This window comes from Lactuca virosa, chromosome 4 (assembly GCF_052849685.1).
Source record: "Lactuca virosa cultivar CGN04683 chromosome 4, Lactuca_virosa_CGN04683_v6, whole genome shotgun sequence".
NCBI lineage: Eukaryota > Viridiplantae > Streptophyta > Magnoliopsida > Asterales > Asteraceae > Lactuca > Lactuca virosa.
In genome coordinates, this window is record NC_136429.1 from 511,567,736 (window position 1) to 511,590,844 (window position 23,109).

The window sequence follows — 23,109 nt, forward strand, 5'->3', positions numbered from 1 at the left end:
CAGGTGGTATTCGCTGTTGTAATCAAACAAAAGCATACTCCATATCAGACCATAATTCAAGAACAAGAGGCATGAGCATGAATAATTTACCATAGATCGTAAATAATATGAACCGATTTGTTTGTAATCGTGAAATTAGTAGCCGATGATACTCAAACATCCAATCACGAGAAGGATGAGGCACTAACCAGTTGCGTAGAGCAATGCGCAGGCATGTAGAACTTGAAGAACTGAGGACATTGTTCAGAGTTTAAAATTCCGGTATTATTTTCCGCCATTGCTCCTTCGTTTACTATGAATTTCGCATGCAAAACGATACAAAACCTTTAATGGAACAAGGTTTTGACATTAATCTGCAAAATTATGAAAGTAAAATTAATCAACTACAACATAAAGGAAGAAATCAGAGACAATCAATTCTAATGGTATCGGATTTAACCTAAATCTTAAGGAGATTTATGACTTGCCAAATAAGTTTGGCTCAGATCCAAAATCACTCCACATGGCTGGGATGACTGGTGAGCAGATGTTTTGCAGACGGTGGTGACGGCGTTTCTGACTATTGCAGAAGCGTTAGACCGGACGGCGATGGTGTAACCAACCGGAAGGCGGGTTGCTGCGGGGTGTGGGGGTTTGGAGAGAAGGTAAAATAATCCGCTGAAATGATGGTATGAATGTATGATTAATTGGATTTTATAATTTCGGGTTCATAGCCATATTTTTCATTTTAAACACTATACTTTTAAATAAAGCTCATTCAGCCCTTAAATATAATAATATCTTAAGAATTGTTCTTGGAGACTCTTATTCAATCATAGGCCCTTTAAACAAACTAAGAGAATACGGACACATGATGATTCATATTTGTTTGTTTAGTTTAACCGAATGAATAGGAACATATAAAAGAATAATTTTTTATGTTCATTTTCCTAAGTATAACAAAATATTTTATCTGTCTTCGTTTGTTAGATGATAATCCAACGGACATTGAATGACATAAATAAACAACATAAACATTTAAACTAAGAATCGTAAAAGTTGATTGACAATACTTTTATATGTTGATCATATTAGTATTGTATTTTTTTTTTAGGAAATCAAAAAGTTGTAAAACTTAAGGTTGCATTTAGTTACGGAAAAACAGTTTTCATTTTTTATTTTTCGTTTTCCCTTTTCAGTTTTCATTTTCCGTTTTCATTTTTCATTGAAAAATTTAGAAAACGCGTTTAGTTAAAATTTATTCATTTTTCATTTTCAGTTTTAGAAAATTAAAAAACGTGTTTACATGTGTATTTTTCTATTGGTTTTCATTTTTAGAAAACAGTTGCGGTGGTAGGGTGGGGGTGGGGGTGGGGGCGGCGGCGGTAGCGGGTCGGCGGCGGTGGTGGTGGCCGCAATCGTGGCAGTGGTGGTGATGGCGGCAGTGGTGGTGGTGGTGCTGATGGGGTAGTGGTGGTGGTGATGGTGATCGTAGGTCGGTGATTGTGGTAGTGGTGTTGGGTGGGTAGGTGTGTCTGTGTGTGTGTGTGTTTGTGGGTGTGTGTATGTGTGTGTTTGTGGGGGTGGGGGTGGGTGTGGGTGTGTAGGTGGGTGTGGGTGTGTGTGTTTTTGGGGGTGGGGGTGGGTTTGTGTGTGTGTTTGTGTATGTGTGTGTGTGTGTGTGTTTGTGGGGGATTGGGGGGGGGGGAGGGGATGGGGATCGGTGTGTGTGTATGTGTGTGTGTGTGTTTGGGGGTAGGGATGGGTGTTTGTTTATGTGTGTGTATGTGTTTGTGGGGGTGGCTCTAAGTTTGTGTGTGTGTGTGTGTTTGTGGGTAGGTGTGTGTGTGGGGGGGGGGTGGGGGTTGGGGTAGGTGTGTGTTTGTAGAGGTGGGCTTGGGAGTGGGTAGGTAGGGGTGTGGTGGGTTGGAGGTGTAGAGGTGGGGGTAGGTAGAGATGGGAGTGAGTGTGTTTATATTTTAGAAAAAATTTGGTATTAGAAAAATGCGGAAAACAATAATTATTGGTTTTCCAAAAATTTCCAACTTCTTTGTAATTTTAGAAAACTGAAAATTTTCATTTTCCGTGAAAAATTTAGAAAAATAGACGAACTAAACGCGTTTTCAAAATTCTCATTTTTCTTGAAAATTTTTTCTGCAACTTCCAACATCCCAAGATGAATCAAAGTCTATAAAAGGAGTAGTTCTTTCTTTGTATGGTTGTATTAATCTTTCCATACTTTGCAAAATGATCATTGATGGGTTAAAAAGAGTTTTAAGTATATTTTATTTTTAAAGCTTTTGTTACCGTTATTAACGTTTTTTGGTAAATAGTTTGTAATAAAACACAACATTTGTGTTGGTCAAATTAAAATGAGAACTCAAATTACCGGAGAACCTGATGTGTTATATATATATATATATATATATATATATATATATATATATATATATATCAAGGTTGTAAAAATCGTTCGGCGGTAGCTCGGCGGTCGACTGGCGATAAGCGATTAACTAGACTCGGCGGGGATTAATCGGGGATCCTAAATTATTAATAAAATTATTTAAAAAAAATTAATATTTCCTAAAAAATTAAGTATTTGGAAATTTTAAATTTTAAAATTTGAAATTTTTATAATTTTAGTATAATATTTTAGAATTTGAAAGCTTAAAAATTTAAAAATTTAAAATTTTGGTGTAATATTTGAAAATTATTTTTTTTTGAATTTTTTAAATATTTCCCGCCGAGGACCGCCAAGGACCGCCAAGCCCGAGTTTGACCGATTTTGACCAATTTCCGCCAAGCATCCTAATCGTAATCGGTTCGAGGCCGCCAAGCGATTAATCGCCGATTAATCGGCCGTCAAGGCCGATTTCTGCAACACTGATATATATATATATATATATATATATATATATATATATATATATATATATATATAATCAGATTTTAAATTTATAAATCTTTATTTAACATAACCAAATAGTAACACTAACAAAAAGTGAACCCGATTGTGTAGCAATATAGTTTTGATAAGTAAGAGTGTAAAATCTTAGGAAATGAGTATGATTTGATTTAGATATAAAAGCAATTAATTATCCTAAAACAGAAAAGTAAAAAGGGGGTTTTGTTTAATCCAAGTCAACTTGATTTTATAGCCAAACCAAGGCACACAAACACAATGAACTAGAATAAAAACAACTGATTTAAAGTACTTCCACTTAAATTTCGAATTTTCCTATTTTCATATGGTTGATTTATTAAAGTGCAATGGACTGAAGAGTTGATTATCGAATATTATAACGACTAGTTATCTTGATCCGATGAACTAATACAATTATTTTTAAAGAAACTAACACAATGATCATTCAATTAGCTAACCTAATAATTAGTTAAATACTCAAATTATGAATGAATTAATATAACGATTTTCTTATCAATAATCATGACAAGTAATATAACCTAGCATGATTATCTAATACTTGCTTATATTTTCAAGTTATCTACCCTTAGGATTTGTTCAATCCCTATTCCTAATAGTTTAAGATCATAAACTTTTTTTTTAACGAGTTTAAGATCATAAACTAATTAAGATACAAGTTCATATAGCTAAATTGGCTTCCGAGACCAGGAGCGTTTGATCATGGATGACGAAAATTATGAGTTATCCGTTCATTTGCTTCAAGAATGTCAATGGAATTATGCAAAACATCTATTTTAGCATTGAGACGTTTTTTGTCAGAAATTAAAACATTTTTTCATAATAAGTGATTTCACATTTGTCTTTAAGAATGATACATTCATCTTTTGACATTACAACCTCTCGTTCTAAAGACTCTATTTTTAACTTTTTATCCTCGAAACGTAATCTAAGACGACTTAATTCACTCTCCATCTTCTCACTGACTTCTATGGTTGACTCATAGGCTTTGTAAATGATGTTCATATCTGATTGAATCTGGGTTAGATATGGTTCGCAAAGAGACAAATCAAAGTTATTATCAGTAATCATAAATCTTACCTGTTAAACGATGCTTCTACCGGGTGGATCGTTGGTAGCCATGTAGCAGTAGTTTGGTTCAGCATCTTCATAGTCTCCTTCTGAACCAGATGACCAGTAGCCTTCATCACATTCAATTGTTTGTCTAGCCATAAAACACATGTTTCTTCCAGTACTCACATCATCAACATCTCCAGAAGACCAATACCCTTCTACTTCTCTTGATATAGTTGTAACAAAAGCATTTTCACTCTCTGCCATTTCTTGAGCTCGACGTGCATAGTAAGCAGAGTCCTTAATCTTGGGTTTTTGTGGGACTTCAGCTAAGCAGTCTTTGGCAAAATGATTTACATGACCACATTTGTGACATACAATCTTGGGTTTGTCTGACTTTGGAGTCTTTGAATATTCTGAGGTGTGATTTGGTGTAGGAAGGTTAGATTTGTAAGCTGGTGGGTTTTCTGAAGGTTTTTTTTGAATGATTGAGGGTTATTTTGGTGAGGATCCTGAAAACGGTTGTGATATGGCTTGTTAAAAGGACGATTGTATCTCATGGAAAGCAAAGCAAACTCTTGTTGGAAGCAGAGTTCGGAGTCCATTTCTTCAGGGTCGAGGTCACCATTTAATTGGTAGTGGCTGTTGGTGGGGACATGTAAACCTGGTGGTGATGGTTGAACAAGTGGGATGTATGGAACAACAGCTGTGAAGGGGTCCGAGACAGTGAGGTTCGGAATATGAGGATCGTAAGAACTAACAAGAGATAGAGAACCTTCTGTGAGTTCTCGTAAGGTTTGTGTAACATTTGATTCATGACCTTAAAGATCATCGAACAGTTGGTAGAGCTTCAGCTTTTAAAAGAGATCCATTACTCTGAAGACATGATTTCATATTTCCCCATCCCTTTCCGAGGCTGTTAATGAACTTGAGGTTGTATTCAAGTGGGGTTCGAGCTATCCCATGAGCTCTCATGTTGTTGACGACGATTCAGTATCTGTTGGAGGTTGAGGCAACCGATTCACCAGGAGTTGTAGTGAAAGTGTCGAACTCGTTGACAACAGAGGTTAGACGCTTATCCTTCATGTTCTCTGATCCCTCGAACAAGTCTTGAAGTGTGTCCCAAATCTCTTTAGCAGATTTGCACAGTTTAATGTGCTCAAAGAGAGAAAGTGGAACACCAAACACCATTTATGAAAAGGAAACTTGATCTGCTGCAACTTTTCGATGTCATCAGCAGTGAGAGGTGCTTGACGTTGTTCATCCTGTCCCATGAGAGTTGTAGCAACATATCTGTCATAACTAGCATTTTAGCTAGGAAATTCTATTATCGTGTAATCATTCAACTATTGTAAAACATATACTCTAAGAAATATCACTCAGTGCTCATTTAAATTCACCTTTCATGTTCATCAAAGAATCTGAAAACCCTAAGAATCCCGGTTTGAGTCCATATTAGACTAGGATTTCCTTGTTGGGCCTGATGGACCAATAAGCATCCAATTCAACTATTATGGGCTTGGAAACCCTATTTGGATTCTAAATGGACCCAATTCACAAAATCTATAACATTTTGGACCATTTGGGCCTATAATGATTCATTCTAACCCTAATGGGCCTTATTGGGCCATAGCTAATTCAATTAACCTTAGTAAGCCATACACCCAATCTTTTATTCTATTTGGGCCGTAAGTGTTTCCAAGGGCCCAATGGGCCGAAAATTTTATGATTAGGTTCCAAAAATCCTAACTAAAGTTTATTGGGCTCAAACTATTCCATTCCTACCTTTTTGGCCCAAACTCTCGACCCAACACCATTTAACAAAAAAAAAATGAAAAATGAAATGGATGGGGGGTTGACTTTGGAGGTGCCACCTCCATATTGTTCACCATGTAACAATGCATGGTCTCACATATTTCCATGCAAAGTCACCTCATCCTTCTCTCCCCTCTCTTCTTGATATCTCGGCCGAGAGCTAAGCACACACACACACACTCTTCCAAACACTTTCCAAGTACTCTCCAAACACTCTCAAAGAATCTTCTCCTTTCTCCAAGATCTCGAAAATTGGCTAGAGTTCTAAGGATCTTCATCAAGTCATTCCAATCTTTGGTAAGTTATTGTCAAACACAAGTATCTTCTTTCATATTAACATGAAAAACTCCTTCTTACACAGTTTTATTCCATGATCACACCTTAGAAGCTTCATAAGTTTGAGCTCCACTTCAAGGTGTTGCTAGGACCAAAATCCTTTCCATTCTTTCTTCAAAAACTGAAACATCAAGCAAAGGTGAGCTTCATACCCCCTTGTTTTCCGTTTTCATATGATTTTTGGGGGAGAATACAAGTAAAATGTGTAGATCTATGTGTTATATGCATGTCTTGTGTGAATTCTAAATCTCGACATTCTAAGTGACAATGAGTAAAGATCCATGAACTAAGACACTATATACATTATACTATCAAGCCAAAAGTGATTACATGTTAAGAAATAAAAGTTAAAACAAAAACCTTGTTAAGGGTCAAAATTGTCAAGAAAACAAAAGATAAGGGCAAAAAGTGACATTTATGTACTCATAGGGACCAAACAGGTCCTACGTGTATAAAAAGCGATTTTTATGTTAAACATACTTTCCAAAGGGCCAAAAATGTAAATTTGAGCTTAATGAGCCAAACATTTGGGCCTCACGGTTTTGGCCCAAATTTGCGAAAAAAATGAAGTTTTGGGATTAAAAATGTTATTTGGCCAAAGTTTGAGTCAAAAATGTAAATAAACCAAATTTAGGGGTGAAAATAACGATTATTTCTAAATTGGACCAAAAATGTAACTTTTATCAAAATTGGGCCGAAAGTGTAAATTTTTACAAACAAGGGGCTGAAAATGCAATTTTCTGTAAAACTGGGCCTTAAATGTCAAAATATATATTTTTGGACTAAAACCGTGAATTTCTAGACATTGGGACAAAATTACAAATTTTTACAAATTATGGACTAAAGTGTCATTTTTACAAAACTTTGGGCCTTAATTGAAAATTTTGAAACTTATCGACCAAGAACATCGTTTTCACAAAAGAGGACTTTTTATATTCAATTCAGTAAATCTCGAACTAAAACAAATAACGAAATAATAACAAATAGATGTAATACAACGATAACAAATTTGTTGGGCCTAATATTCACGTTACATGGCCAATGGGCCTTAAGGGCCCATTTAAGTGTATATTGAGCCCAATATTTTCCATGACATGTTTATTGGGCCTTGCGACCCATTTACATGTTAATCTGGGCCTGAACTATGGGTCACATGTTTGTTGGGCCTTGGTGGTCCACTTACATGTCTATTGGGCCCAAATTACCCACTTACATGTTAATGGGCCTTTGTGACCCAGTTACATGCTAATTAGGATTGGACTGAAATTCACATGCTTAGTAGATTGTAACTATACCTTTACATAACTATTGAACTTTGTATACGTATAAATGTACCTTTGGATGGATAACGCATAACATACATGTAAACATTAAACATAGTACGAAAGGTTGAGAATCTAGTGAGACGTGTCGGGTGGCACCTTGAGTGTACAGTTGTAGCTTGTAGTTATAATCAGAGTCTCCTGAAGGGAGAGCGAGAGTTTGTGTATAGATCTATACGGGGTGACCCCCACGCCTTAGCTATTCGCTACAGCTAGACTAGGCCAGTCTAGGGCGACAAAACCTTGAGCAAATACCAGCATTTGGAAAAATGTTAAGACAGGCAACCTAGTCATTATCATGTATGATTATAACGGCTCATATAGAGATCCAATACCAATTTAACCTTTCGAAGATTAACCCTTCGATTGTGTCAATACGAAATAACATAATTAATTATCCAAGAACCTCGACATTATTATAAATCAGAAAATATCGAATTTTCTGGGGAAATACTATTATTCAATTATCACTTACTTACAATACAAAGAAATCTAAACTACATTCATATACGTTACTACTACGAAATTCACACATGCATCTATACTTGATTTTCACATCAATTTCAGACATTTTACATAAAATATCGGATTTTCTGGGTTTTTACAAAAGATACAAAGACTTTTATCCAAACATACTTATAAACTCACCAACATTATATATGTTGACCGTTTTCAAAATAACTTGTATTCTCAGGTAATCGTTAAGCAGAAAGATTTTCAAGTATGCATGGTTTTATTTTATGTAACCTCGCTCATCGTACCATTAATACTTTGAACTTATGTAATTTATAACAATGTACTTGATGTGAACAATGCTGGTTGTTATATGTAATGTTGGTAATGAATGTGTTATGTTTCATGTATATTCATTGTGATGATAATTCAATTGTTAGTCACACGAGCCCCCGGACGTTTCCGCCGTCTGGTTCGAGGGTGTGACAATCTCTAACAATTGTTCGAACTGGAACATGTGGACCTTCTTTAACGGATCTCCAGATAGCTTCACCTCTTTCTTTTCCAAGTAAAAATCTTTCCATTCTGACTTTCCAGTGATCATACTCTTCAATAACTAGCAGTGGGGCACGAATAGGGCAACCCACGCTATTTGCTATTTGCATTAAATAGATTTGTTGAGAATTAGAAGCAACCATTGAAGTTAAGATATCTTGAGCAAAAGTGGTATATAGAAGAACTTTTATCCTGAACACATAAATGATCGAAATACCAAGGTAATCTCGAATCAACTATAATCTGTTCTTATGGATTCAAAGGACAACCACTCAAACTCTGATACCAATTGTGAGAACAAGGATCTGATTGTGCATGGACAAGGATTGAAAACTCAAACCTTGAGTTAATGCTTAAGATCAATGTCTGCTTATGATTAAGTGTTCCAGTCAAGTCTGGCAAGACCAGTCGAGACTGAAGATGAGAATCAACAAAGTACTTCAAGTATTAAATATGGAACAATGATTATAATCAAAGTAAAGACAATAAATGAACAAGTAGAATGTTTGAAAGAGTTTGATTTGAGTGAAAAGTGCAAGTGAAGTAAATTCAAATATAACTATCTTTGGAGCAACAATTTGTCTACTATTATTGTCATTAATCACTCCTTATAAAGGAGAATGAGGTACAACGTACAAACCAAAATACATACAAAGGACTGGATAAACAAGTTACTTCTCACACTTTGATTATCCCAGTTGACAAAAGACTAAGTCCTATGTAAGGTTACATCAAGTAAAAGACAAGAATAATAAATGCTTAGACGGATACACAATCTCGGAAGACTTCTTCACTTCGAACCATGAACTCCACTCCGGACTCCAACTTCCATCTCTAACCATAAGTTGATCTCGTACCTCAACCCACTTCAGATTCAAGACTGACTTCGAAACTCCAAAGGTTAGAGATTGCTAGAGGTTCACTTTCAGGTTCCAACAAGTGGAGTCTGGTCGAGTTCGCTAACCGTACCTGGTGGTATGCTGCGCGTACTAGGCTGAGGCCCCGTAATCTGGCCAAAGATTTACTAAGCTGAACGTAGTGACTGAGTACGCTGGGTACACTCAATCTGTATTGACCCTTAGACTTTTTGACTTTGACCAAGTTTGACTTAGGGGTATTTTGGGTAATTTGAATGATAATTTATGTCACTGTTTATTGTATAGGTGACCGGTAGAGACAACATTTGGAGTAGTGATCTGTTCAGCTATATTTCGGACTGTGAGGTGAGTTTTCTTCACTATACTTGTAGGTCGAAGGCACCAATGCCGACCCACTGGATTATGGATCATGGTATATTGGATGATGTTATATTGGTTATGTGTTAGACTGGTAGATCGGTATGATTACTTGCGTTCATGTATATGTGTTAGATTGGTAGATCTGTATGATTACCTAAACTTGATGGTTATTGATTGTTATTGTATATGTCGACATGTTATGGTTTGTTGGGTTGAGGCGGTCCTACTTTGTGTTGAAGGCCAAGATACCCAGGGGGTCCGAATAAGTTGTAGGCCCTGTGAGGCGGTACAGTCATGCCAAAGGCCCGAAGAGCGGTCCATATAGGCTGTAGGCTATGCGAGGCGATCTGATAGGCTGTAGGCCCTACGAGGCGGTCCAATCATGCCGAAGGCTCATATATGCATGTTGTTATCTGTTTGGTTGTGTGTGGTACCTTGGGAGAACTCACCAAGCCTTGACTTACAGTTTGTTTTCATAGTTTTGAGGTACATCAGATGATCGAGACAAGGCAAATGCGTGATTAACGATTATGTGTTTTGGAACAATGTTTTAAATGATTTATGGATTATCAAAATGGTTTTTAAAAATGAAAAATTTGTCTTGATTTTTGGGATGTTACAACCAGTCCCTCATTTATTTTCTTTTTAACTTTTGAAACATATATTGAATATTTATTTTAAAATCTTGTTTTAATTATTGAATTTTTGTACAATAATAGTTATTTTAATTAATTAATTAATTTATGATTTAATTATATTTATTTCTAAAATTTTAATAATGTTTTTTACAAAAAAATATGAAACTCCTAAGTCCATTTCGAGGATGTTACACATGTTTTGGATTCAATTTGATTATTGTGTTTAATTTTAAATATATTTATTTCTAAAATTTTAATAATTTTCTTTACTAAAAGAGGATGAAACTCCTAGGTCCATTTCGAGGATGTTACACATGTTTTGGATTCAGTTTTGATTATTGTGTTTAATAATAAATTTGTGTTGTGGTTGATTCCAAGGTTATTCCAAAAAAAACACGAAGAAACAACAATTTTAGGTAAGTGGTCGACATACTCGTCACAGAAGAATATGAAGGGTTGGGTGGGTGTCGGGATGTGTCCACCAATATTTTACAATAATAACAAACAAACAAATAAATAAAAAGTTATAAGTACGATAAAATTGATATTTTTAACTCAACCAAAATCGAAACACAACTAAACCAACATTGATTATAAGACCGAAAAAGTTATTTTGTGGTTGAAACTTGAAGAATGAAGATTGGATCAAAGTATATGGACGATTTATGTAATTTTACCCTTTGTTATTTTACGTGTTTGGGTTTTATTTAAAATACTTTATAGTATAGGGACGTATGTTGCATTTATACCATTTTAACTTTCAAAACAAGTCGCAAAACCCTTTAAACCCTAAAACTCTCCGGTAGCATCGCCGGCGTCTTCTCCGCCACCATGCGTCATTTCTTAACAGCTCTCAGGCACAAAAAGCGTTGTCTCCTCCGTCGACTGAACCCCTCTTTCTCGATTCGATTGGCCTCAGCCCACTACAAACCCCATAAACCACCGCCTCCACAAGCACCACCAACACCCCCAAAGCCACCACAAAAACCCGCCACCTTCACTCTCCATGACCACACGTGGGAAGATCCTTACAGCTGGATGTCCAATCTCAACGATAAAGTAGCGATGCGTCACATGGACGTGTATATGGAGCAAGAAGAGAAGTACACTGAAGCTGTTTTAGCAGACACCGATCGCCTCCAATCCAAACTCCAATCAGAAATGGCATCTCGCATGTCTTCTCATCTCTCCACTCCTCCATTTCGCTGGGGGCCCTGGTACCTTCAATTTCCATTTGCACTTCATCTGAAGTTTGTTGAATTCTTTTGGATCCGAATTCAAATTCTGTGTTCTTCTTTGGCAATTTGGAGGTGGAATTCAGGTTGTATTACAGGAGAGTGGAGGAAGGGAAACAATATCCAGTACTCTGTAGGAGATTAGCTAGCTTAAACGAAGAGTTCATTTCACATAAAAGTCCAACAGGTGGGTTCGATTTCATCTCCGGGAAGAGGATTGAACAAAAACTCATCGATTACAATCAAGAAGCAGAAAGATTTGGGGGTAATTCCAATTCCAATTCCAATATCATTTCAACATCTCTCAACGATCTCTGATTCTCTTCCACTTCATTTAATCTCTTAACATGACTTGATTTAGGTTATGCATACGAAGAGGTATCAGAAGTCTCACCTGATCATCGGTTCATTGCATACACCATGTATGACAAAGACAACGATTTCTTCAAATTATGTGTGAGAGATTTGAATTTAGGTTCTCTTTGTAGCAAGCCACAAGCTGATTGGGTCTGTAATGTGGCATGGGCTAAAGGGGGTCAAGCATTGCTATATGTTGTCACTGATCAAAAAAAGAAGCCCTACAGGTATCCTATATAAGTATATACAACTTTTTCTAATTTCTATATCTCTTATTTAATTCAAACTTTTTATATTTCTTGTATGATTTTAGGATATATTGTAGCATGCTTGGATCAAAGGATGAAGATATGATACTCTTAGAAGAACCTGAAGAAAATGTGCATGTTAACATCAGACATACAAAGGATTTTAAGTTTGTGACTGTTTATGTGTTTTCAACCACATATTCAAAGGTATTATTATATACTAGCTTTTTAATTGTTTTATTTCATTGATTTTTCTTTCAAGAATCATTCAAACTTCAAATTCTTTAGGTTTTTCTGATCAATGCAGCTGATCCTCTCTCTGGTTTAACACTCGTGTGGGAATGTGAAGCTTGTGCACATTGCATTATCGAGCATCATCAAGGCTATCTTTATCTTTTTACTAATGCTAACAAAGAAGGGAATTCGGTAAATTACCATTATATCCTTCGTAGCCCTCTTCACTCTTCAAGTCCAAGAAAGTGGGAGGTTAGACTTTCTTTTGAGATATGTTGTTTTTTCTTAATTGAAAAAAAAGACTTTCTTTTTTACCTTTTTTTTTAAATGTTACAGAATGTGTTTATTGATGACAATGACTTGGTGATTGAGGATGTTGACTTTTGTGACTCACATTTGGTGCTTATTGTTAAAGAAGGTGAAAGATTCAGACTTTGTTCAGTTGCATTGCCTCTCCCAAGAAATAAGGTTTTATTAATGTTATGATAATTCATATTTCGTATTTTGTTATTTTTGTTTATTGGGTATTAAAATTTGAGACCTTTTTGCCCTTTGTCTAACAGGATGTGTTCCATCTTAAAGAGCTGGGATTACATTTTCTTCCTCTTCCAGAATCTGTTTCCCAGATTTCACCTGGACCAAATTATGACTTTTATTCACCAATCATGCGATTTACAATTTCATCACCTGTGGTATGTTTATGTTAAATTTTTATGACGAAAAAGCCCTTACATATATGATGATGATGATGATGATCTGTGTGTTTCTTTTCAGATGCCTGATGCAGTTGTTGATTATGATTTATCAAATGGGAAATTTGAAATCATTCAACAACAAAACCTGCTTCAAGAAAGAACGCGTGTTTTATATGGTACAGCTTCTTCTGTGGGACCCACAATGGATAAAAAATCAAGTAGTAATAAAGATGGGGAGTCATATTCATGGAATGATCTTTCTGAGTTTTATGGTTGTGAAAGTCATGAAGTGGTTTCTAGTGATGGAGTCAAAGTTGGTTTGACTATTGTTTATTCACATAAAAGGAAAAAAGAAGGTGAAAATCCTGGATTGCTTCATGGACATGGTGCTTATGGTGAATTGCTTGATAAAAAATGGTGTAATGAGTCAAAAAGTCTTCTTGATCGTGGTTGGATTCTTGCATATGCTGATGTTAGGTTAGTTTTTTTATTAAATCTTCTTCTATAATTAATAGAGTAAATTACACGAATGGTCCCTATGGTTTGTGGTAATTTGCACGTTTGGTCCCTAACTTATTTTTTTTAACTCGGAAGGTCCCTACAATTTGTTTTTGTTGTGTGCTTGGTCCCTATCTTACCTAAAAGGACTATTTTGCCCTTGATTTTTTAATATAATTAAATAAGGTGGGTTAGGTAAGGTACGGTAATGTGAGGTGGAAGTGGGATTGGAGGTGTGGTTATTTAAATAAATTAAAAAATCAAGGGCAAAATAGTATTTTTAGGTAAGACAGGGACCTAGCGTGCAACAAAAACAAACAGTAGGGACCTTTCGAGTTAAAAAAATAAGTTAGGGACCAAACGTGCAAATTACCCCAAACCATAGGGACCACTCGTGTAATTTACTCTAATTAATATTGTTTTTTAATATATTTATATAGGGGAGATGAGATTATAACAAAAGGGATAAATGAAAGAAACAACACATTTTTATTTTACTTTGAAAAAGAGTTGATATCATAAAAGACCTTTTATATATTGAGTTTTTTCTGGATTAACATTATTATTTTTCTTGAAGATCTTGTATTTTTCCATTTTTCCAAAAAAGCCCTCAATTTATTTATTTATTTTCTTCCAAAAAAACCCTCTTTTTTCTGAAAAACCCCTCACATTTGACAAGTTTTTTTTGGAAAGTAGCTGCTAAAAGGGCCAAATTGAAAAAATGAAAAAATACAAAGGTCTTTTTCTCGAAAAAACTAACATTTAAAAACTGTACTTTTCATAAAAAAATTCTACTTTCAAAATTTACCAATTATAACATTTTTAATAAAAAAAAAAAATTCTTACTGTATATAAGTATATAACCCAAAACAAAACTTTATTATTATTATTATTTTAAATAATTTTACTGTATTTTCAGGGGTGGAGGTGGGAGAGGAAAGAAATGGCATGAAGATGGAAGAAGCATTAAAAAACATAATTCAATTAATGATTATATTTCATGTGCAAAATTTTTAATTAATAATAAAATTATACACCAAAATAAGTTAGCAGGTTGGGGATATAGTGCTGGAGGCCTCTTAATTGCTTCAGCTATTAATTTCTCTCCACAATTATTTCGCGCCGCTATTTTAAAGGTAAATAATTTTTTATTCATTAAAAAAAAACATTAATTTTTTTTAAAAAAAAAAAAATAATTATTTTGTTTGTTAGGTTCCATTTTTAGATCCGAGTAACACTCTTGTCCACCCTATTCTACCACTTACTCCTGCTGACTATGAAGAATTCGGATACCCTGGAGACATTGATGACTTTAAAGCAATAAGACGATTTTGCCCCTATGAGAATATTCAAAATGGTGTTCTTTATCCAGCGGTTTTGGTTAGCTCTTCTTTTAATACAAGGTTAAATTCCAATCTTTTTTTTTATTATTATTATTCTTTTATGAGCTATTAACACAAAAATAGCCAAAAAGTAAATAAATTCCAAAATAACCTCCAATTTTGAATTGGTTTTTAATATATTTCGTAATTTGCTTTAAATAAACCTTTTTTTCTAGGGTGAATCTCAAAAAGACCTTATATTTTGTGTTTTTTTCCGGATTAAACCTCAAATTTATTTTTTGTCTGAAAAAGACCTTGTATTTTTTCAGATTTGGCCCTTTTAGTCATTTTTTGCCAAAAAAATTTGTAAAATGTGAGGGTTTTTTCGAGAAAAACTAAAAAAGTTGAGGGTTTATTTGGAAGCATTTAGAAGGTTGAGGGTTTTTTTCCGGAAAAAAAATACAAAGTTGAGGGCTTTTTAGGAATAAATGAAAAAGTACAAGGTCTTTTTCAGGCAAAAATAAATTCAAAGGTTTAATCTGAAAAAAACACAAAATATAAGGTCTTTTTTGAGATTAATCTTTTTTTTTTTTCTGATATTTGAAAAGAATCTTTGGATGCCGTGAAACTGTTCATGTTAGTGAAAATCATAACTTTTTATCTTTTTTTTGTGGGGATTTTAGAAAACATATTTTCAAAAAAAAAAAAAAAAAGTCTAAAATGAGAAGTCTAAAAAATTCGAAGAAATTGGTGGTTATTTTACGAAAAGCTTGTATGACTATATTTGTCTTTTTCTTTATTTCTCTTATATATATATATATATATATATATATATATATATATATATATTTATAGAAATATAATTTTTTTTTTAATTTGTTAAATTTTAAGATTTGGAGTATGGGAAGCTGCAAAATGGGTTGCAAGGGTACGTGAAAGAACAATATATGATCCAAATCATCCGATTCTTTTGAATTTAACAACAAATTTAGTTGAAGAAAATAGATATTTACAATGTAAAGAATCGGCTTTAGAAGCTGCTTTTTTATTAAAAATAATGGATTCTTAAAAGATTAACCAAAAGGTTGACTTTTTGGGGAAGCTTTATCATGAGTTGGTCAACGGAATTTTGTCACCATGTAATTAAAGATTTCTTTTTTAGAAAAGATAATGTAGGAAGAGATCATTTGTCAAACATGTCTCCATTATTTTATATGTTTTTTTACTTTATGTCGATCTTTTTTATTGTTAAAGTTGCAATATGTGGTGATATACTTAGCTTGGTATCTTGGTTTATTTTTAAATAAAGTGACATTCCATCATAATAATAACTACGATTCTTAAAAGAATTGATAAGGCCACTCATGCCTTCTTATGATTAAAGCAAAAAATCAGTCTTTATTTATTTGTAAATTATTTATTCTCAACACCATAAAGTAAGTAGAGAAATACAAAAAAAAAAGAAGCTATTTTCTTTGTAAATTTATTACCTAGCTAAATTGTTTATTGTTTTTTCATTTATGGAATGAAATGGAAATTTGCTATGTTTGTATTTATGTAATTTTCAAGGACATTTCTTTTATGAAAATAATGATTTTAATCGAAGTGTAATTTTTTAAAAATAAAAGAAAATATAGTGCTTGGTATTTGGATGAGTTTTTGTTATTTTAAATAAAAATTCAACAATTAATAGAGATTGTTTGACATGCCTTTTATTGAGATTAAGATACGAAGGTTGATAGGATCAAATTTAGATTGTTTGATAGAACACTTAGAAACTTCTCATTCGTTCATGCCTGCTATAAAATGACTCATATTTGTTTAGATTCAAAGTTTAGTCTTACCTAACACACTTTGGTTCAATGAGATCTAATTCAATCAACAATTATGAAACAACCCTATCGCATCTACGATACATTTCTATGTAGTATAAAAGCTTAGTAAAAAAATTCATTAATTTTTTGAATAAATAAAACGTGAAATATAAGGACTCACTCTACTATCTAATTTATTGATTATCCCAATCTAATTCCATTTAAGGACGCACTCTTGACTCTACTATCTAATTAAGTCATTGTCCCAATCTAACTCCATTTAAGTGTTATTTCATCAAAAATACTCTAAACATCATTTTTCATGACATGAAAGCAATGGATTTGAGTCACAATAATCAATCTTCTAGAAGTTGTTTTGATATTTAATTTGTTTAAAGATCAAGATTTAAGAAGCATGCAAGAAGTCGAAAGAGACACATTATTATAAATGTAGAACTACTCACCTTTCTTGTTTTTATTTTGGTTCTTCAAGTTACAATAACTTATAATCTTATATGAAAACATTTATAAATCAATTTTTTAAAAAGTTACTTATAGTTATACAAGTTTTTCATCGATCTTATGATTTTTTTTTAAACTCTTTTGGATATACCATTTACTAAAAGAACATAGCTAATTATTCATCATTTTTATCATATTTTTTATAATATTCATCGATCTTTTCCTTGTAATAATTTTGTTAAGTAAAACAGAAAAATGATGACCTTTTACAAGTGTAGGTTGCAAAAATATTCCTTGTAATAATTTTGTTAAGAAAAAATTGAAAATGATTGACCTTGTAAGGTTGAAAAAATACAAATTTATTTAATCAAACTATAATTGGTCGATGATATATATTAACATATTTTAAACTAACCTTCAACCATATATAAAAATATTATTTTGTTCATTTTATTTATTATCTTCCAAATACTATTCAAATTCACTAAGTACATGAACAACTAATCATTATATACAATCATTCTTACAGTTAAAAAAACAAAATTGATTTTTTTTGTACGATATTTATGTCAATTTAAATATTTCGACAGAAACATTTTTTATAATAAATTTTATTAGAAAACTACTTCGGTTTTATATGAATATTTAATAAATTACATTAACTAAACAAAAGTTATGATAAAATTCGAGAATCATACCATTAGATGCGAGAAATTCATGATAATATTATGAATACGATATGAGATTTAAATTTTTTTACTTACACATGATTAATTGGAGGATTGATATTTGATACCTATTTTAATTTAATGAAATGCATCCTTCTTCATATCATTATGTTATTCTACATTAGTTTTTACCAACTTTGGATTTTTTATTAGTCAGCTTATCTAGCTTATTTTTTAACTAGCCTTCTACTCATTTTACATTTTTTAGAAAACTTATGTATTAGTTTTTACTAACTTTTAATTTTTATTAGTTAGTTTATCAGCTAACAACAGCTGACTTTTTAACCAACCTAAAAAAGATAACCTAATATTAGATTAGAAAAAAATAAATTTGTAAGAAAACTAGATTCCAAAATTCTTTAAACCAAAAAGTATCAATGTTTGATTACATGAGTGGGAGAATAGTACTCCAATCATGAATGCACATAGCACTATCGTTTATATGGCAAACACGCCATGGCCCACCATCCTCTTATATTATTAAAGCTTATAATATATAATTGTACAACTTCCACATCAAATTGCTTTCAAATCCCACACTACCCAAATCCTTCTTCATTTTTACACACAAAAAATAATGGCATCCATCCAATCAAAAACCATGTAACAATATGTCAAAAGTTACCAAAGAGAAGGGCATTTTCGTCCATTGGATTTTACAATTTTAACCTTATCATAAAGTTTAAACCGATATAAATTAAAACTCTACGATAACATTAACATTTAACCCCAACAAGATCGAAATCAAAAACCACAAAAGCAAATGAAAACCATAAGAATGAACAAATTACATCCCAAAAGAAGAATAATGAAAAAAAAAAAAAGAAATAAAAACAATCTCTTTCTTTATTCTTCATCTTCATCTTCCACAACAGTCGATAGCCCTCCATCTTTATCAAAATCCGGATTCAAAAACTTGGCAACAAAAGCCCATAATTTATAAACATCGCTAAAATTCGTCAAAAACCCCAAAGATGCCGTCACCACTTCAACCCTAATAAACCCACTTTTCCCATTTTGCCCTCCTCCTCCTCCTCCATTTCCATTCTCCATCGGTTTGCAAAGTGTCAAATCCCCATTTTGCCCCCCACGCTCCAATACCCTTATATGACTAAGAATCCCAACTCCAAGAGAAATCCCATTCACCTCCCCCAATTTCTGAACAATTTCCGGGTCAATTAACCCCTTTTTTCTGTCCCTTACATTAAATGCCACCGAAGCACCCCTTTCATATTTAATTTTCGGCCCATATATACAAACCAATGGGACACTATCCGACCCGTTTGACCCATTTGACCCGTGTGGGCCCGGAATCCGTAATTGAAGAAGTGAAGTCACAAGCCAATTGACCAAAAACCGTAACCGAAGAGTCGTTTTATTGAGGCCCAACATGTTGACATGGTCGAGATGCTTACATGAAATCTCGGGCTCACGTCTACTCGATTCCATTCCGGACCCGTAATCACCATCCGTAATATACTCATCATCGTCTTCACCATTCCCGGGTAAAAAGACGTTTTTGCCCTCTTCTTCAATAGTAAACGAAACCCGTCTCCCTTTACTTCCGGAATCGGTCCCGCTCTCGTCCACCCCGAAAAGACGGGAACCGGAAAACCGATTCCCTTCCCGCCTTCCCAACAACCGGAATTCCCCTTCCGTTTCCCTTCGAATCGCGCTCTCTTTCGTCATTTTTGAACTCGACCCGTTATCCCATTTGCTCGTTTCCATCTCTTCCTCTTCAATTTCATGAAAATTTGGAGTGTTTTTTGCTTCGATTTCTGAAGGATCTTCTTTAATCCGATCAAGTTCTTGAGAAACCGACATTACAGCCGCATCAAACGATAACATTCGCGATTCTTGAAGCCCGTGATTCATTTCCGGACTATTCGCGATCTTTGAAGTCGGTTTAGGAGACGATAAATTCTTGTTTTTGTTTCGACCCGTGAACCAAAACGGTGGGACCGGAGACGTTGACCCTTTGACTTTGTTGACCGGGCCACCACCGTAATCGGACCCTATCGGGCTTTGACCCAAATCAATCCATAACGAATTATCCGATGATTCATCTTCACTAAAAACCGGGCTTTTCATCACTTCACCAACCGAAAAACTTTCACCTTCTTCGAAAATCGTGCTCGCTCCATCTCGATCCGAGATGTTATCCGCCTCGATTTCCGTGTCAAACACTTCACGAACTTGGGCCGATGTGTAAGCCCCGGAAAACGCGGGTAATTGCGGGCCGGGTCGGGTTTCGGAAACGGAATCGCCGTTTCCGATGTCGTCGTCTTCGATTCCGGTTCCGGCCAAACCCGGAATCCCATCGACGGAATCACTCAAATACAAAGGAAAAACCGGGCTGATTTTGACTATTCCGGATCCGGCGTGACCGGATTGATTTTGGAGGCTTCGGATTACGGATTTTTTAATGAGAAGGCATCCGAATCCGGTTGGGTCGAACCCGAAAACCCGGTAAAAAGAAGTGATGATGAAATCGGGTCGGAATAGAGATAACCCGAGGGAATCCATGTCTTTTGGGCCTAAAGCTCCGGCATCTAGTAACACGTGCCAGTTGTTTTGTTGAGCTAATGCCATCCATTGATATGAATATTTTGCTCCGGTGACTCTTGATTGGACTGGAAAAACAAACAATCCGACAGCTGAATCTTTTTTTTTCTTCTTTTTGTTGGAGATTTGTTTACGTAAATCGGTGGAACAGAGTTTAAGAGTCGGCCATTTGAACCACGCGCTTTGAACTTTTGCGCCTTTCTCTTTTGCGCTTTGAGCCATCCAGTTAACAGATTGGCTTTCGTGATCGAACATGGTGAGAAGCTTTTTGTTTGTGTGAAAAGGGTAAGATTCAGCGAGAAGTTTGAAAGCAGAGCCTCGACTTACTGTGAACACAAGTCCGTATTCGCTTTCTGGGATGTTTAAGTAATCCATGATTCTGGTTTTGATATCGTGTTCGACTGTTCCTTTTTCAGCGCCGCCGTACAGGGCGTGGTTGCTTAAATTGGCGGTGATTTCTGATAAACTGAATGTTGACGACTCCCAGTAATGAACCGTTTGAAGGAAAGAGAATAAACCGAATCCACAGTAATCGAGGCAGACTTTTGAGATGGATTCTGAGAGATGGGAGTAATCATCTGACCTTAAATGATCGATTTTTTCTGAGGATTGGTATTTTGGGTACATGGTGAGGAACTTGTTGAATGATTGATGGAGATCGGGGATGGAATCATCGGTTTCAAATGTTCGATCGGCGGCGAGGGAAGTTGCTCGGAGGAATTCCTTTTGGGTTTCGAGTCTTGCGAGAGATCGAGATCTTCCGAGGCCGTTGTCATCTTGATTATTGTTGTTGTTGACTGCAGATTCGGAGTCGATATCTTGGGATTTAATAAGGGATCCATCTTCGGAAGCTTCTTCTAAAGCTTCTCTGAGTTTGTGTTCTTGTAATCTTCGAAGAACAGATGGGTTTTTCTTGTTTTCATCTGAGGAATTGTGATCAGAGGAACCATTTTTCTTTTTGCTTTTCTTGTCCAAGATCAATGAGGCACAGTGAGAAATTGGTTTCCATAGTGAAAGATGCATCAAAGCAGGTTTATGAGCTCATAAGCTAATCAATCTGAGTTTTCAAAAAGGAAAGTTGGCTTATTTACACATAAAGCCAAACCCTAATTCCACTTCCGAATAAAAGCAAAAGGGAATCAACTTTCCAACATTCGAAATCGAATAATTTATCTTAAAAACCCTAATTCGGTCAACACAAATCAAGCCCCAATTCCAAATGAAGAACACAAATCAAAGAGGAAATGTCAGAGAAGAACAAGTTGAAATTTGAGAAAAACAAGAAAAGAAAAAAAATCTCAACAATAGAAAGGTCAATGCAGCTGTCTACAGAAATATCACGAAGAACAGGAAAGACGAGATAATAAAGCCAAAAAAAACCCCACAATGGATTTTATAAAACCCAGAAAAAAGGACCCTCCTCGAATCAAGATTCAAGAAAATTCCAAGCCCTAGACGCAGAACATAAAGGTAAAATCAAAACCCTAGATCCAGAACGAAGGAAGAAGACGGGTCAAAGGGGGAAGAAAAAACCCTAATTTCAGAATCAAGATATCTTCAAAAACCCCCCAATTTTAACAAGATGAGAGACTGAATTCAAGCAAACCCACCAGATCAATTGCTCATTTACTTCAAAACATACCTCTCTATGATTGATTTTGATGTTGATGATGACCTACTACTGTGTGTATTTGTGTGTGTGCCATTGACTCTTTCTGGTGCTGTAGCTATTAACTCCACAATGCGAACTTCAAAAACACTTTTCTTATTTTTCTTTTTTTCCTGGTTTTTATCTTGAAAAAAATATCATGAGGTCCACCAAGTGGTATGACTCTTGGCTTATTTTAACCAACACCCTACTGACTCTCTTATTTATTTATTTATTTTAATTCATTTTAACCCTCCACTTTCATTTACAATAATTTAAAATTCAATAAACACTTTTAAGTTTTAATAATAATAGTTATTAAAAGTGTTGGATGCAAAAGTCAATTATACTTATGGAAATACAAATGGGGTTAAGAAGTTTTTGTTAATAAAAGTCTATTGTGATTATGAAACTAGCAAACATTATGCTTTTTTAAGCTTTGTACTTTGACTTCGAATTTTCTTTAGTCAAAGACTTTTACAAAGGAAAAAAGAATGAGAAAATTACAAATATAACTAAAATAGTTAATTACTTTGTAAAAATAACAAAAAAATCCAAATTATAAAAATAGCCATCAAAATCGCAGATGGATTAAGCCCATCTGCGATTTCACCAAGCCATCTGCGAACGTACAAGTCGCTAAAGCACATCCGTGCTTTAGCGACTTGTACGTTCACAGATGATTTTTTTTTGACTATGAAACAATCATATTATATATAAATTATTGCAAAAAATTATCACTTTTGTTGTAATTTCTTTGAAAAAATTGTTTAAAATCTTTTTAATAAAATGAATTAATATTAGTTTTGTCAAATCGTCCATAGTGCTTTCAGAGAAAGAATTCTTCAACGAAAAGTGTGAAAACTGAAACAAACTAAAAAATTTACGTTTTTATACCTGCGAAAAAGCTGAAATCGCAGATAGAATGTGAAATAGCAGATAGACTAGTCCATCTACGAACGTACAAGTCGCT

The 23,109-nt window shown here is 34.4% G+C and overlaps 2 protein-coding genes across 2 annotated transcripts; one reads left to right on the top strand and one right to left on the bottom strand.

Moving 5' to 3' along the window:
* Positions 1–11,088: 11,088 nt before the first annotated feature.
* On the top strand, positions 11,089–16,149 carry LOC145109395 (Prolyl oligopeptidase family protein). The gene is made up of 11 exons (XM_079046534.1): positions 11,089–11,547; positions 11,652–11,830; positions 11,927–12,149; positions 12,236–12,377; positions 12,459–12,656; positions 12,741–12,872; positions 12,968–13,096; positions 13,179–13,576; positions 14,517–14,733; positions 14,810–15,000; positions 15,811–16,149. Exons 1-11 carry the CDS (start codon positions 11,162–11,164, stop codon positions 15,986–15,988), a joined length of 2,373 nt encoding a protein of 790 aa, XP_078902660.1. The 5' UTR covers positions 11,089–11,161; the 3' UTR covers positions 15,989–16,149.
* A 2,444-nt stretch (positions 16,150–18,593) lies between these two features.
* Positions 18,594–22,273, bottom strand: LOC145109396 (uncharacterized). Its single transcript, XM_079046535.1, has one exon. The coding sequence runs from the start codon at positions 21,509–21,511 to the stop codon at positions 18,770–18,772; it is 2,742 nt and encodes a 913-aa protein (XP_078902661.1). The 5' UTR covers positions 21,512–22,273; the 3' UTR covers positions 18,594–18,769.
* Between the last annotated feature and the right edge of the window lie 836 nt (positions 22,274–23,109).